Source organism: Schistocerca piceifrons, chromosome X (genome assembly GCF_021461385.2).
Source record: "Schistocerca piceifrons isolate TAMUIC-IGC-003096 chromosome X, iqSchPice1.1, whole genome shotgun sequence".
In the NCBI taxonomy this organism is placed as follows: domain Eukaryota; kingdom Metazoa; phylum Arthropoda; class Insecta; order Orthoptera; family Acrididae; genus Schistocerca; species Schistocerca piceifrons.
In genome coordinates, this window is record NC_060149.1 from 257,956,123 (window position 1) to 257,971,417 (window position 15,295).

The 15,295-nt window shown below is 36.5% G+C and overlaps 1 protein-coding gene across 2 annotated transcripts in view; it reads right to left on the reverse strand.

Annotated features, from left to right (window-relative positions):
• The window catches only part of LOC124721969 (uncharacterized protein KIAA2013 homolog), a 168,648-nt gene that overhangs the window by 22,811 nt on the left and 130,542 nt on the right, over window positions 1-15,295 (reverse strand). For both annotated transcript variants that reach the window (XM_047247139.1, XM_047247140.1), the window contains one exon: window positions 3,909-4,055. In XM_047247139.1, coding sequence (XP_047103095.1) covers window positions 3,909-4,055 — 147 coding nt within the window. The remainder of the gene's footprint in view (window positions 1-3,908; window positions 4,056-15,295) is intronic.

Consider the following 15,295-nt stretch of genomic DNA (forward strand, 5'->3'; position numbering starts at 1 on the left):
TTTCCATTTTTTAGTGTACATGTGGCAAAGGGAAGTTGTTACGCCAACATTAATAATGGCAAAAGTTTGGTGCACACGAATTAAAAGTAAGGAGACAACAAAGGAAACATAAACCTTTAATTAAAGAAATTTAAGAGATGTGGACTATTTATTGCATACAATATTCATGTGCTTGTGTGTGAAAGTTTCAGGGAAGCTCAGTGTCATTTTTTGAGACTAGCACCAAAGCAACAAATGGAAAATGATCTGATCAGAGTATACAGAATTGTAGCCCTACATAACTTGACAACACTCAGCATGAAATATAAAAAAGAACAACAAAAGATTCTGAATTGGAAAAGGAATAAGTTACAGTGGGCTTTGAAATAAGGACTAAGGTAAAACAATAAAAACTTTTTCTATACCTTCAGACCTATTTCTGTTGCATGTGAATGATGGGGTCTGTGGAGTTAAGAAGTGAAAATGTTTGCAAACTTTAATTGTTTTATTGGCAGGACACTTAGAAAATGTAACAGATCTACTACGGAGACTGCCTACACTACACTTGTCCATCCTCTTTTAGAATACTGCAGCACAGTGTGGGACCTTTAGCAGATAGGACTGACAGAGTACATCGAAAAAGTTCAAAGAAGGGCAGCACATTTTGTATTATCGCGAAATATGGGAGAGAGTGTCACTGAAATGATACAGGATTTGGGCTGGAAATCATTGAAAGAAAAGCGTTTTTCATTGCGATGGAATCTTCTCACAAAATTCCAATCACCAACTTTCTCCTCTGAATGCGATAATATTTTGTTGACACCTACCAACATAGGGAGGAACTATCACTATGATAAAATTAGGAAATCAGAGCTCATACAGAAAATACAGGTGTTTGTTCTTTCCGCATGCTATACGAGATTGGAATAATAGAGAACTGTGAAGGTGGTTTAGTGAACCCTCTGCCAGGCACTTAAATGTGATTTGCAGAGCATCGATGTAGGTGAAAATACCAAACACTACTGAATATTCCCAGGATATAGCAGTTGATAATTTTGAAGGGGAGTAAGTTAGGCTCTGCATCAGAGATTAGTGCTAAGCTGGAACTTGAAAAATAGAAGCAGAGACAATGATAGATATAGGAGCAAGAAGTGGAGGCAACATGAGTAAGTACAACGAGGACACAGGTTTACAGTCTGTCTTGCAAGCTACAAACCAAATGTTAGTTAGCATTAAGCAGGACTCAAACCAGAATTTTCAAATGTGAACTCAATTTTTGCTAGCTTTAAACAAGACTCAACCAAAAGTTTTCTAGCATTAAGTAAGATTTAAACCACAAGGTTTCTAGCACTAAGCAAGACTCAGATCAAATGTTTATCAATGACAGACAAACTTAATAAAACTGTTAAATTTTGGAGTTGTAAGATAGACCAGAACATAGGAAACTATAAAAAGACTGTAGTGATGGGATTCAAGTGGGCTGAAATTCATTGTGATGAACACATGAAAAAGGTTAGCGATAATTGTAGTAGAAGGCACAGACAGACAGAGGTGCAGTGAACAGAAATAAATTCATCTCTAAGAAGACTGGTTAATTCAGGTGCATGTGCAGATGCAATGTATGGAAGAGTATTGAAGTCTAGAAGCCAAGTACGAGCTGAATGATATTAACTGAAATACAGATCAGCCTGTCAGTGTATTCGAGTCTGGGTCATTTGCTAGTAAGGGTGTGGCTGTGAAAAATGTTCTAGTTAAGTGCAAATTACTTTGCAAGTTTAACCCCAGGGGGATCAATTCATCCTGTAGATTTTTGAAAGATTTAAGAGATGTTTTACCCACTTACTAGAATGAAAAGAAGAAGATATTATTTATCAAGAGACAGTTGAATGCTGAAGCAGTAGCAGCCAAGGTCTGTCAATCAGTTAAGGAATTTGAAGCTTCAATTTTCCACTAGTATCGGCTAAATGAACGCCAGCAGGTACATTCAAACACTAGCTGGTACAGTGACGTTGTTGTCCTGTAAGGGGGTACAATTTGCTTCTATGGTATTTCAGAAGTGCTTGGAAGGAGATATCATATGTTTATAGATTTCAAAGTATTTTCTGTAATGTAACAAGACTGAAGAAACAATGAAGGAATTAAACTTTTTACTTAACACACATAGTTCCAAACAGCATTCAGCTTGGGCTATTTATACTCCTGTCCCTGAGAAAATTATTTATAGCTAGCGTCATGAAGTCACAGGATTTGTGACAAAAACATAGTTTTGTTTGCAAAGGTTTTTATTTTCAAATTTATTGAAATCTAAAAATAAAAATCTCCACAACAAAGACTATTTTTATGTCAAATCTTACACTGGCTGGCATATCAACTGCGACGATGGAATGGAAGAAATTCACAGGATTTTTCCCCATGTTAATTTACATTAAATGAAAAATTGAGTACTTTTATGGAGGAGGTACAATTTTCAGTGATTGTGGACTGGCCTTGCAAAGGAAAAGATTAGTTAAGGAAAGGTTGAAAAGGAAAGTCTGTGGGAGAAAAAGGAGAGACAATGAGGTCAAGCTCGTCAGTTTGGAAGTAAGAGACTTAGTTTTGGTAAACAGCAAAAAGAAATCCAACTGAATAAATGCTGGAATATAAAAATTCTGGGTGGTTTACCATGGTCTGTAAAAGGAACCAAGTAAATCATATGCAAATGTTTATATGTTGACATTTCCCAGATCATGTAAAGAATGTCTCAGAAAAATAACAGATGTGAATGTGTTGAGCACTTGAGATAGAATGATTAGCAACCCTAGCTTTTTGCTACTTCTTGCAAAAAAAAACACACACACACACACACACACACACACACACACACACACACACACACACACACCGAACTTTCACTCTCATACTGAGAACTTTTCACCTCGTCCTCTGAACAGCTGATTTGCCCATAGAACAGGTGGTTGGTGGGTAACTTTCCAAGTCACACAAAATATTAACTTTCTAAATAAGGGGATAATATCTCGAAAGGACTGCAGTGGAAATTACAAGACTTTCTATGTCCAAAAACAGCATACATTGCACCTCATAGTACCCATCTGCACACACATTCCTCCAAGATTCTAGAATTATGTTAAGGAAATTGAAATGAGGAAAATTGTGTAAATAAAATGTCATTATCTGTGCAGGATCCTGTACACAGAGAAGATATCATAACAAATTTGCTATACTATCCAGGAATAAGGCTGCTTGTATTACTACAGAACTTGCTATGGTGATTGCTTTCTTGACATCAAACTGTGTTATTACGCTGCCCCACAAGTTTCATCAAAATCTTTTAATTTAATGCCCCTGCACTCCATAGGATGCTAAATGTGGTGGCGTACCAATGCAGCCTCACAGAAAACAATAGGCTGAAAGGCTTTGACTAATGGAAGGAATGAATGCATTGGTGTGTGGACTCAAATGGTTACTACTTGGTGCACACAACTGACTTACCAAATTTGTAGGATTTTCATTTGTGTCAGACATTGTACACAGTGTTTCTAACATAGTCCATGAAAAGGTCTGTACTGTACTGTACTGTACTTTCTACCCACTGCTATTGAGTTACCCTGATGATGATGAAACTGGCCACAGTACACAATTAAGGGGGAAAACATGTTATGCACTACACATCATTATACATGGTTCCCTAACAATCAAAGCACTCTTGCTTCTTTCATGTTGAGATAGTGCATACGACAACTGTAGTGTCCAGAAATGCACAGTTTGACATGTGATGGGTACCTAACATTAACATTGTCTGCAACAACATATTCTTAGGTTTAATACCAAATTTTTGTTGTAATGCATAAGCTATAGTACATCAGAACTAAATATAATTAAAATCTGTGGAATGAAATTTTATAATTAGAAAAAAAAGTTTTATACCATACCTTAGCAAAACTGGAGGGTCCAGGCAACCGGCATCACATCCATAATAATATTTATCACTTCGATCAAGTGCTACATACAACACAGGTTTGTTGTCCTGAATTTCCACACTTATGTTCACATGAGTTAGGTTTCCATAGCTGATCCGCCTGAGAAAAGATGATACACTCTAATACGTTCAGTTACAGAATGACAGAACATGTAACCAAACCTAGATGGGGTGGGGGCTAAGAAAGATGAAATACGGACACGAACACGAACACGGACACACACACACACACACACACACACACACACACACACACACACACACACCACTTGGATTCTGAAGTCTTAAGTTTCTGTCCCTGCCATCATTCAAAAGCACTAAAAATAATAAGTGAAACAGCATTTTCTGAAACAAGGACAAAGATCCACACAGTTATGTGAAACAACACGTCCTATAATATAATACTAGGTATCACTGGTGTAAATTGCTGGTGATCACTTTTTCTATTAAAACCTTCATGACTTTTCATTGCAATATAAAGATTAGGGCCATCCAGCTCCTCCTACATCCAACCACACTTCTTCAATGAGTAAACAATATGATTTGTATGGTACATGATCAATACATAATAATAATAATAATAATAATGGAAATATTTATAGTAATGAATACATGGAATTTAAGAATTGTCGGTCTTATTAACATTAAATAATATTCTCATTACGTTCTTGTCAAATGTGGGTAGTCAGATCTAACAGAAAAGTATGACAACAGTACAGATGTATTCAGCATTCAGTTTATTTACCATTGACCACTTACAGCGGAATAGGTCTGAACATTAAATATACAATTAACAATTACTTTACAGTAAAGTTTTTACAATTTGATTCAACTTCTTTTAGGAATATTCTTATATACTAATTTCAATGATTATTTCAAAATATTCTGTTATCTTATAAAATGGGTGTTAGAGTAACCAGTCATAAATCTTACATTTGAAAATATTACTGGTCAGTGACTGAGCAGATGCTGGAAGTTTATTGAAGAGTTTTAAACTCATTATTTTGTGAGAGTTTGCAGTCTTTGTGAGTCTGTGTCTTGGTATGACGAAGTCCAGTTTGCCTCTGGTGTTGTGGGGATGTATGTTCTCTCTGGTCTCAAACTCATTTAAGTTGCTTTTGACATAAAGCAGTGTTGTGTAGATGTATAGATTCACAACAGTTAATATCACGTGCTTGATAAAGAGGGTGCGGCAGTGTTCCTTGGGCTTAACTTTGCTCATTATTCTGATTACTTTTTTGTGAATTTTCAGAATTTCACTGAGACAGCAAAATGTCCCCATAACAATATGCTGTAGGAAATGTGTGATTGAAACAGGCCAAAATATACCACCTTTAGATACTCATCAGTGACTACATCTGTCAGTCTCCAGATGAGATAACACACTCTTGCTATTCTCTTGCAGATATGGCTAATATGTTCCTCCCGGTTTAATTCTGAATCAATGTGGAATCCTAACAATTTTACTGATTTGCTTTCAACAGCTGTAGCTAAACCCAGAATTAGTTCTTGTGTTTTATCAGGATTACATAGGAGTTCATTAGAAGAAAACCAATTCATTACTAGTTCCAGTTTTTCCTGTGTTGCCTGATGCAGTTGTGTTGTGTCATGGTGTGCATTGAGCAGTGTTGTGTCATCTGCATAACACACAATTGAATTTGCTCCTACATGGTAAGGCAAGTCATTAATTGCAATAATGAACAGAAAAGGACCAAGCCCTGAGGCACTCCAGTCTGAACTTCCTTCAGCGAGGAGCATCTATTTTTAATTGATACAAACTGTCTCCTATTACTTAAGTATGATTAGATTACATCTAAAGATGGTTTGTGTATGCCATAAAATTCCAGTTTTGCAAGTAGGGTGTTAAATTGTATGCAGTCGAAGGTTTTGCTAAGTACAACTGATACTAGATCCTTGTTTTCGAATGCAGTTAACATCTGGTTAACAACTTCAGTGACAGCAGTGGTGGTATTTTTACCATGTTGATATGCGAACTGTCTGTTGGAGAGGAGATCATGCTTTTCAAAATAGTTATTTAGTTGACTGTACATTAGATATTCAAAAACTTTAGAGAAAATTGGAACAATAGAAACTGGTCGATAGTTTTGAGGCAGATGCTTATCTCCCTTTTTAAAGACTGGTATCACTTTAGCAGTTTTGAGTGCATCTGGGAAAACTCCAGATTCTAAACACACATTAAAAATTAAAGAAAGAGGTTGACAGATAAAGTGTATTATTTTTTTCATTACATACTTAGAGAACCAATAAGAGTCCATATTTTGGGAGTTGGTGAACTTTGCCACAGGTTTTACTATATCCTCTGGGGTGACAACATTCCAGTGGAAAGTATATCTGCTATGGGGCACAGCACCAAGATGATCTAGTGCAAAAGTGTCATTTTGCTTGATTTTGTTTTTCAGCTCACTCACTGAGGTTAGGAAGTAATTATTTACTTCTTCTGGGACCAGCATTGCATCTTGTGTGTGGGTTTGTGAATTATTTTGGTTGATGATGTCCCATGCTGCTTTACATTTGTTGGGAGCACTTTCAATGTAATGTTCACATGCCTCTTTTTTGACCAAGGACAGTTTGTCTTTGTAGATTTTTTTACATTTCAGATACGCTCTGTAAGAAGTATTATCTAGCTAAGGTCCTTTTTTACAAGAATTTTTATATATTCTGTACAGTCTGAGCATCTCCTCGCTAGTGAGAGCTAGCTCATCTGTACACCATTTTAGCTGTTCATTTTTCTGTTTATGCTTAGGGCTACTTTTGATTAATGGTGAGCAGGAGTACCATAAATCTCTGAGTATTTTCAGGAAGTTGTTAAACACCATTTCACCAGCACCCTTCTCTGGTTGTGTGTTGTATACAAAGTCCCAGTTAACATCTGATAATCTGTCAATAAATAAATTAATATATTCATCTTTCTGTCCTCTTATCCATGTGGCATTAGACTTGATTCTGACTGATTTGTCTGATTTAGGCAACTGATCACAGCAGAATGTTAAAATCAACTATTCACGATCAGCTAGGGCTCCACTGGCAAGTCTGATGTCATACGTATCTCTAGAAAAATTTACTATAATATTATCGAAGTACACATTATCCCCCCGTGTTGGTGTGTAATTTGTACATTGTAAATTTAGTGATCTTAAGATATTAAAAAATGTTCTAGTAACATGTTCATCACTGTTGGCCATTTCAATGTTGAAATCGCCACAGATAATTAGTTTTATTTTAGATTTTAGTATTTTCCTCATAAGCAGCTCAAATCTTTCGAAAAATGTATTTACATCTCCACCAGGTGATCTATATAAGCTAACAATTATAGTATTCTCTGCGTTTAGTCTTCTACATCTAAATTCTCCACCTAGTTCTGCACAGTAAGAGCTAACATCTATTTTGGTAAACATTATAGTATCTTTAACAAATATTAGAACACCTCCATTCTTTCTTTCACTTCTACACATAATGTCTCCAACAGCATACCCTTGAGGAACAAAATATTGTACTTGATCTTCTGTCAGCCAATGTTCTAAAATACAAACAATGTTTTCAATACTGCAAAAATGTTCTAATTGTAATACTTTGTTCCTAATGCAGCGAATGTTCGTTTGCATCAAAGTAACAGATTTATGTTTATCATCTGTGAACACTCTCTCATTCGAATGCTGCTTTTAGCACCTAGTTCAAGTACAGGAGGTTTATTACCCACTGATTCACTGACTTTTATACTAAAAAATGATGAACATTCCAGGTATTATTCAAACGACTACATTTGTAGATTGTTTTTTTCCGTGTGAGTCTTTCTTTAATTATTTCGTTGACACATTCGCACACAAACTTTTTCCCTTCATAGTTTAGGTGGTGCCCATGTCTGGTGTGAAGGTTACACTGCAGTTTACTTATATCGACCACAGCACAAATTTGCGTATTCAGAGAACAGTTTCTTCATTTTAACATTTGTTCTTCGAATTTCTTTATTAACGCACAAACTATAGATTAGATCATGCCTATGAAGCACTGTAGCAACAACTGTATTCCTTGATTTATTTTTTTCTAGAAAGTTCTGAAGCACTTTTATGCAAACATCTGCTTCATTTTTCGCATCATCATTTGATCCCGTTATGCATATGACAAAGTCATTTTCTTGCATGGATTTTGTTTGAATGCAAGTGTCTAAAACGTGCTTAGTTCCCGCTCCAGGTTTGACAACACTGCTCACTGCTATGTCCCGATTTACTTCTCGAAACATACTAAATATATTCCTGCCATGGCTGTCTGTTAGAAAAAGCACACTGTTCTTTTTACCTAATGTTCCCCGTTTATCATCATTTTTCTCAGAGTGATATTCGTTTTCAGCGCATTGTCATTTGAAAGGTCTGGATCATTTACACTATCTTTAACACCGTCACTGGACTGCAGAACACTGTATTTGTTTTTATCTGTAAATGTAACTGCTGTTGCAAAGTTTGTTGTTATTTTTCCAGCTAAAGTCCTACCTTTGTGTCTCACTTCTTTCCACTCGGACGATTTGTACCTTTCGTCAGGTGCCACTTGACTTGATTTGTTCTTCGACCGCAGTTCCCGATTTTCTAAGAATTGTAGACCTGAAACTCGTTCTCTTTAATTTGTTATTTCGACATTACAATTCTCGCAAACTCCCTTTTCTAGCACATAACTGTAACTTTTTCTCATATTAGAGTTACAAACTTCTACACTCGTGGCCATCTTGATATAAACAGTAGTCACAATCAAGCTACAATAGCTCATTACAGTGGAGAAAACATTGACTGGTCAGACGAAGACTGAGAAATGATAGGGTAAGATTAGCAGATAAGATGGAAAGAAGAAAAGAGAAAGGGATGAGAACAGCAAAGAGAGGGAAGATACACAGATGAAAAAAGTTAAAACTTTAATATCTTGAATGAAGAGTAGTTTTGGATAAGACAAAAGCTGCAGGATAATTTTTTTCACAAGCGTGTGGCTGAAAAGGAAAAAAACAAAAATATGGAGAAAGATCTAATGGCGTGCACAGGTACAGTCAAGATGTTGGATGTATCTGATTTGGTATTGTTGTTGTGGAATGGTGATATGTATCTAATATGTGAGGAAAGATATGTGAGGACACCAGTGACTAAGAAACCGATGGAGCGACCAGAGTTTGTGAAAATCATGTCTGTCTGGTTGCATCCAACCTAACTGAGATAGGAAGAACTAATATGATTAAACAACCAAATGTTGCACACATATCTTATGCAAGTGCTCACTGATAGTTTAAGTCATCTGGAGTTCACACTATTCGTGCCATCTCGAGCTACATCACAGAAGTAAAGATTTGGCAGTATTAAAGACTGGACTAATTTTTGTTTGGTTTGATGTGGAAATATTCATCTAAATGTTTGGATTGCATACAGGCTGGAGAGAGATTTCCTATAAGCTGCACCTGTTCAATCTTCCTAATTTAGGTGCTCATCCAAGGTTAAGCCAAGGCCTTTTATTGCTTTCCGAAATGCTAGCTGGATACAATTGAGAGATATTGGAATGGCAGTTTCAAGAAAATGTTCACTGATCAACTTTCAGTGAGATATGAGGATGACCAAGGACAAAACCTTGGGGGACTCCAGAGAACACATTTTTCCACGACGATTTCTTCGACCAGCAGACGATTCACTGACATGTGTTTTTGAGGTAGCAGCACTGCACTTCAGTTGTTTCATTTTAATAAATAATAAACTGAAATAAAATGTATTAAAAACATTAATGTACTCAAGCAGTGTTAATTTGTCAGTTCACATCTGTCCATAGCATGTCTAATGTTTTCAGTCACTTTGTTCAATTCAGTTTCTGAGTGTCTTTGGAAGCCCAATTGATGTTTATCACAGATATCATAAATTTTGAGGAACTCTGTCGCCAGAATAATCATATTGACAACATTTTTAATCATACCTAGACTCAACCATCATTATCTACTGCCTCAGAGGAAATTCTCACGACTACTTTCTGTACTGTGTCCACACAAACATGTTTTAAGAAAAATGCATCTGTCCAGAAGGTGCTCTTGTGGCTGATACCTTATCACAACTACAGAATTGACTACTGTTGATAAAAAATAGTTTAGCAGGAACTTGAAACATACTATCAGATTTTGCCTTTTCTATGCCAAAGCTGCACAGTTTTTCCAACAGTGCTGCAAGATTCAACCTTTTACATAGAACACTCTTAACTTTTGCTCTTTATCTTACCTCCCTACTGTTCCCATTTCTCTCTTTCTCCTATCATTTCATTTGTACATGTGCCCTGTGATTTTTTCAGCATTCATCTCTTATTTGACTGTGTGAAGCTCATATCAGTATTCTGAAATTTTAAGTCAGTCTCCTGTTAACATTAACTTCTTCCCTGAATTTCATGTGGCACTCAAATATATTTCTCGTTTGCCATCTGACACTTTTTCAGAAAGGAACGACTATTAAATTCTTGAAATCCTAGAGTTTGCATCACTCTTGATCAACTTGTTTCATTTTTAGCAATTAGTATATAAATTCTCCTGTTCAAACAAACTCTGAATACAAATAGGTTATTAAGTCACTTGTGTGAACAAGTTCACCATCTGTCTGTCACCTATCTCTGTCAGTGGAGCATACACCTGTATGATAAACAGCATATCAAAATATCATATAAAATATTCCAGCCAATCACTGAAAAACCTCAGCCACAGTTCCACAAATCCATGTCACTAAATAAATTACACATTAAAAGGAACATTAATGGGAGACCTGAAAGGCAATATCAGATACATAATTCTGTCTGTCTGATTAAGATACAACAGAGATAAGCAAAGTTTTTCTTCACCAGAAACCCCATATGTTTGTCACTACACAAAGCTATACCAAGTGTATGTTTCACAACTCCTGACTTATCTGGAAGATGTCATGCTGATACAAAAACCTACAATCACGCTTTTATATCACAGATTAATTTCCTAATTGGCACATACTGAAAGTTCAGTCATTCAAGTAGAATAAACTTATAAAAATGCTATGTTCTACAAAGTAACACTTTAAGGTTATTTCATCCCATCTGGGTTGTTGTAGGGGGAACATCATGTCACATTTACCAGTCACAGTTTACTGTTCCTCTCTTCTAAACATCAATTCTTTCAGTAATGTACAGCTTACTTTTAAATGGTGATGTACTGAAGTTCATACATCAATAAAGTGGCACACAGCCTTGGATTTCATACATTACAGAATTCAATGTCATCTTGTCCTGAACTTTTCAGTTTAGTTAACATTTAGGATGAATTTACCTGATGGAGGCATGAAGCATTTTCAAAAAGTAAGGACTATTCAGCTGTAAAAAAAAAAAAAAAAAAAAAAAAAAGGAGAAGAGAGAGAGAGAGAAAATTCCCTAGAAAAAATTTCAGTGGTGTTATTAAGTTGATACAAACCTACTTCTCAATTCCACATCATCACTGTTTATTTCAAAGCACTTTTCACAACACTGCACTAACTTCTTCAAGACTTCTGCATAAAAGTTCTCCTCCCGCGAATTAACTGGTTGACAATGACAGTCTTGTGTTCTTTCTCATCTTCAAACCATTGTGCATCAGGTCACTGTCTCAAGTGCAACTTGAGATAACATTTGCTGGATGCACTTTCAGGGCTGTAGGGTGGGTAGTCAAAAACTTCCCAATAGAAATGCTGATTGTGCCACTTGATACAGGCAGGGATTTCCCCTCCTCGATACAGGCAGGGCTTGTCAATGTGTGTTGTCATTGATGACGATTACTCTCCTCCTCCTCCCCTCCCCCTCCCCTCCCTCACGCACACAATTTTTCCATGAAAACCATATAAATAGTGGTGGAGCCAACATGAAAAAATTCAGCAAGAGCATCAATAATCAACTGATGAGATTGCAGTTTTTATTCCCCTTGAAGCACAATTTCATTGGTTCTCACAACTGGTCTGCCACCCTCTGCTATTCATCATCATGCATATTTGTATAGCCACTTTTAAACTCTCAACACCATTGTTGAACCTTTCTTTTACTCATTTCTGTAAGCCATAAACTGGGCACAGGTCCTGAAAAATACCTGCAGCTGTACACTCTTTTGCACATAAAATTCTAAGCACTGTACCCACTTTGTACTATTTTTCAAAGTGTTGTTATTTATTTTCATTTACAACCTACTGAATCAAAATGGTGAGTTCTGTAGTTTCATAAACAATCATTGGATTGCACTGCATTCAGGAAACTTTGTTCTCAGTTTTCACAATTTAAATACAAACAAATTGCCCTTATTTTTGCATATGCCTTGTACATGAGCAACTACCTGGAAGATAGGCAGTTGAGAAACTTTTCACCATAATGCATCTCATCTGTTGTGATTTACATAGGATTGGTAAACTTGCTCTGAATGCTAGTCCAAAAGACCAACCACCTCTGCAACTGTTGTGTTCATCTCCAAAGATTTCATGTTCTCTGTTTATGCTAATGTAGCATCAGAACACTCATTTACTATATTTACAAAACTGAAGTTATACTGTGTCAGTATGTACAGCATTGCTCATTAAGATTCTCAATCAGCTTGTACTAATTGTGATTCATCACCTTTGTGAATCAAGTCAGTTCGAATACAAAAGAAATAAAGAAAGCTGTAACATTGTTAATATCTGTAATTTGACAAAGCTTAGGTTAGTAACCAGCAGCTCAACAACCTTAGCTTGGCTAAGTTTGTTATGTACGAAGCTAGTTCAGTATGCTTTAGTGGTCAGTGCCACTGCCATGTGCCTGCCACCCTCTACACACTCCCTTCTATTTACCGTATTTACTCGAATCCAAGCCGCACTTTTTTTCCGGTTTTTGTAATCCAAGAAACCGCCTGTGGCTTAGAATCAAGTGCAAAGTAAGTAGAAGTTCTAAAAAATGTTGGTAGGTGCCGCTACAACTAACTTCTGCCATCGAATATACAACTAACTTCTGCCATCGAATATATGTAGCACTACACAGGCATGCTTTGCAGGCAAAAAGATAAATACTGGCGCCAAAACCTCAGCATCAGTAAATAAATTAAAAGAAAACGTAGAAGAATGTAAACATTATGCCATGTACTCTTTCGTGTTTGCTGCTATCTTGCTTAAATCCTGTCTGCCTAATAACTACAAAACTAGAGTGAGACAACAGCAAACACACAAGAATACACATATCATATCATGTTTATATTCGTATTATTGTTATGCTGAATAGTGATACAGTCAGAAATGAAGCACAGCAGCTGACTGGATTTTTAAATCTAAGATGAATCTAATTTCTGTGCAGAATTTAATGTACTAAAGAGGCGTCTGAAAAGATTTTCAAATGGAGAAAAATTTTTGCTAAACTCTCGTTCAGAACATCTTCTATCATATGCAGTCTATTATTCGGTTCTTGTTGATCATTATCAAAGAATGCAGCAGTGTAAGTAACAACAAATAGCAGTCTCTTGCCATTGTTTCGCTTATGAGACAATTCCTCTTTTTTTTAACTGTAAGCCACAGTAGTGCGCACAAAAGCAAGCCATGCCGCAAGTGGTGACAGGTCATAAACACTTATTATCAGAATGCAACAAAGCATGACACAGTACAATAATGCATTTTCAGCTTAGAGTGATGTAAACACCTATAACAAAGAGAACGGCACTGATCAGATCAGATCAAAATAAGCAACTAATTCAAACCAGATGAAGCACATGAAAAAGAAAGGGTAGCCGTATAAATACGGATGGAGCACCTGACACATAGCAATGGTGACTTGGTATAGCTGAACTGTTAAGCTTACGACTTGAACCAAACTACTGTAGTTGAATCTTCACCCGTTCGATGTCAATTGTGTCTCATGTTACAACGGACCAACTTTGTTTCGATTAGGAGGTGTGGTCTAAAAATTTTCTCTCCCCTTGAATTTCGAGCCTCAAATTTCAGGTGCGGCTTAGATTCAGAAAATTTTTTTTTCCTTTATTTCGAGTCTCATTTTTCAGGTGTAGCTTAGATTCGAGTGCGACTTAAATTTGAGTAAATACGGTAGTCCAGTATATAGTGCAGTACTGTGCCTTAATTTGTAGTTCTCAACTGAGTTGTCTCCAGTGTTCAGGGAATTGGGTTTTTATTAATAATTGTTATTAAATTTCAACACCCATCTGTTTGCATTACAAAGTTGACTGCTAACTTATATTTTGGTATGAACAGTGAGATTTGCTTTATCACGTGACACAGCATAAATGGTTTTAGCTCAAATGGATCCCATACCATCAACTGGTGCGATAGAACAACACAGTAAGTATAAAGAATTAGAAGTATCACTAATAAAGAATAATTGAGGATGTTAGAATAATCAGATTTTGATGTCAATGGTCCAGCATTTAATGAGTTTTCTATTGAAGATGACATGTTTGTGGATGAAACTGATAACAAAGGCAACTACAATGACAATGACTGTGTTGGTAATTTTGATGGCAATGGACCGCAAGTGATCTACACCAAGTAGAACTCTAACGAGCACAAACCACGACCAAGTCAAAACTGATAACACCCTAACAACCCAAGATTGCATTTACAGGCTACATTCATCCACAGTATATGTTTCATTGACAATATGCATGTGACTGTGATTGTATTACAAACACACCTTCGAAAGTTATACTGTAATAAACAGAGAGGAGATTGGAGCTGCTGGTAGGCACAAGGTGTGTGACATCAGGCTCTGCTGTGTCCACTGGGGGGCTTTGTAGCAGTCACGTGTTAATTCCCTAATAGTGTGTAGTGCTTATGTTTTCTGATAGGAAGAAATCATTGATACATTTATAGTTCTATAAGTAAGCCAGTCTTTCAAAACTTTCTCTGGAAACCGCAGCAGGTTTCATCAGTCCAACAACAAAATCATCTGGCTCCACAGCAATTTGTACAGAATCTGTTTTTTTGGCCTGTGATCTCTTTTATTGTCACCTCGAAAAAGAGCCAGCTACAGATAGTGGCATCATGTTTAACTTCATTGTGAAATTAGAATAATGAAATGTTTGTATGGTATTAAAGGCTGGGAGACTCCACATGGAATGCTCAGCCACATGGTGCAAGTATTTTTATTTGACACCATTACTTACACACAGGTGCGCGCGCACGCTCGCTCTCACACACACACACTAGCACACACACACACACACACACACACACACACACACACACACACACACACACACACACACCACTAGACACCCATTCAAAAACATAGAAGAAAGTTTTAAGATACTCCACCATTTCCAGAAGTCATATAAAATGGGTTTAATGGAAAAGCTGAAAATTT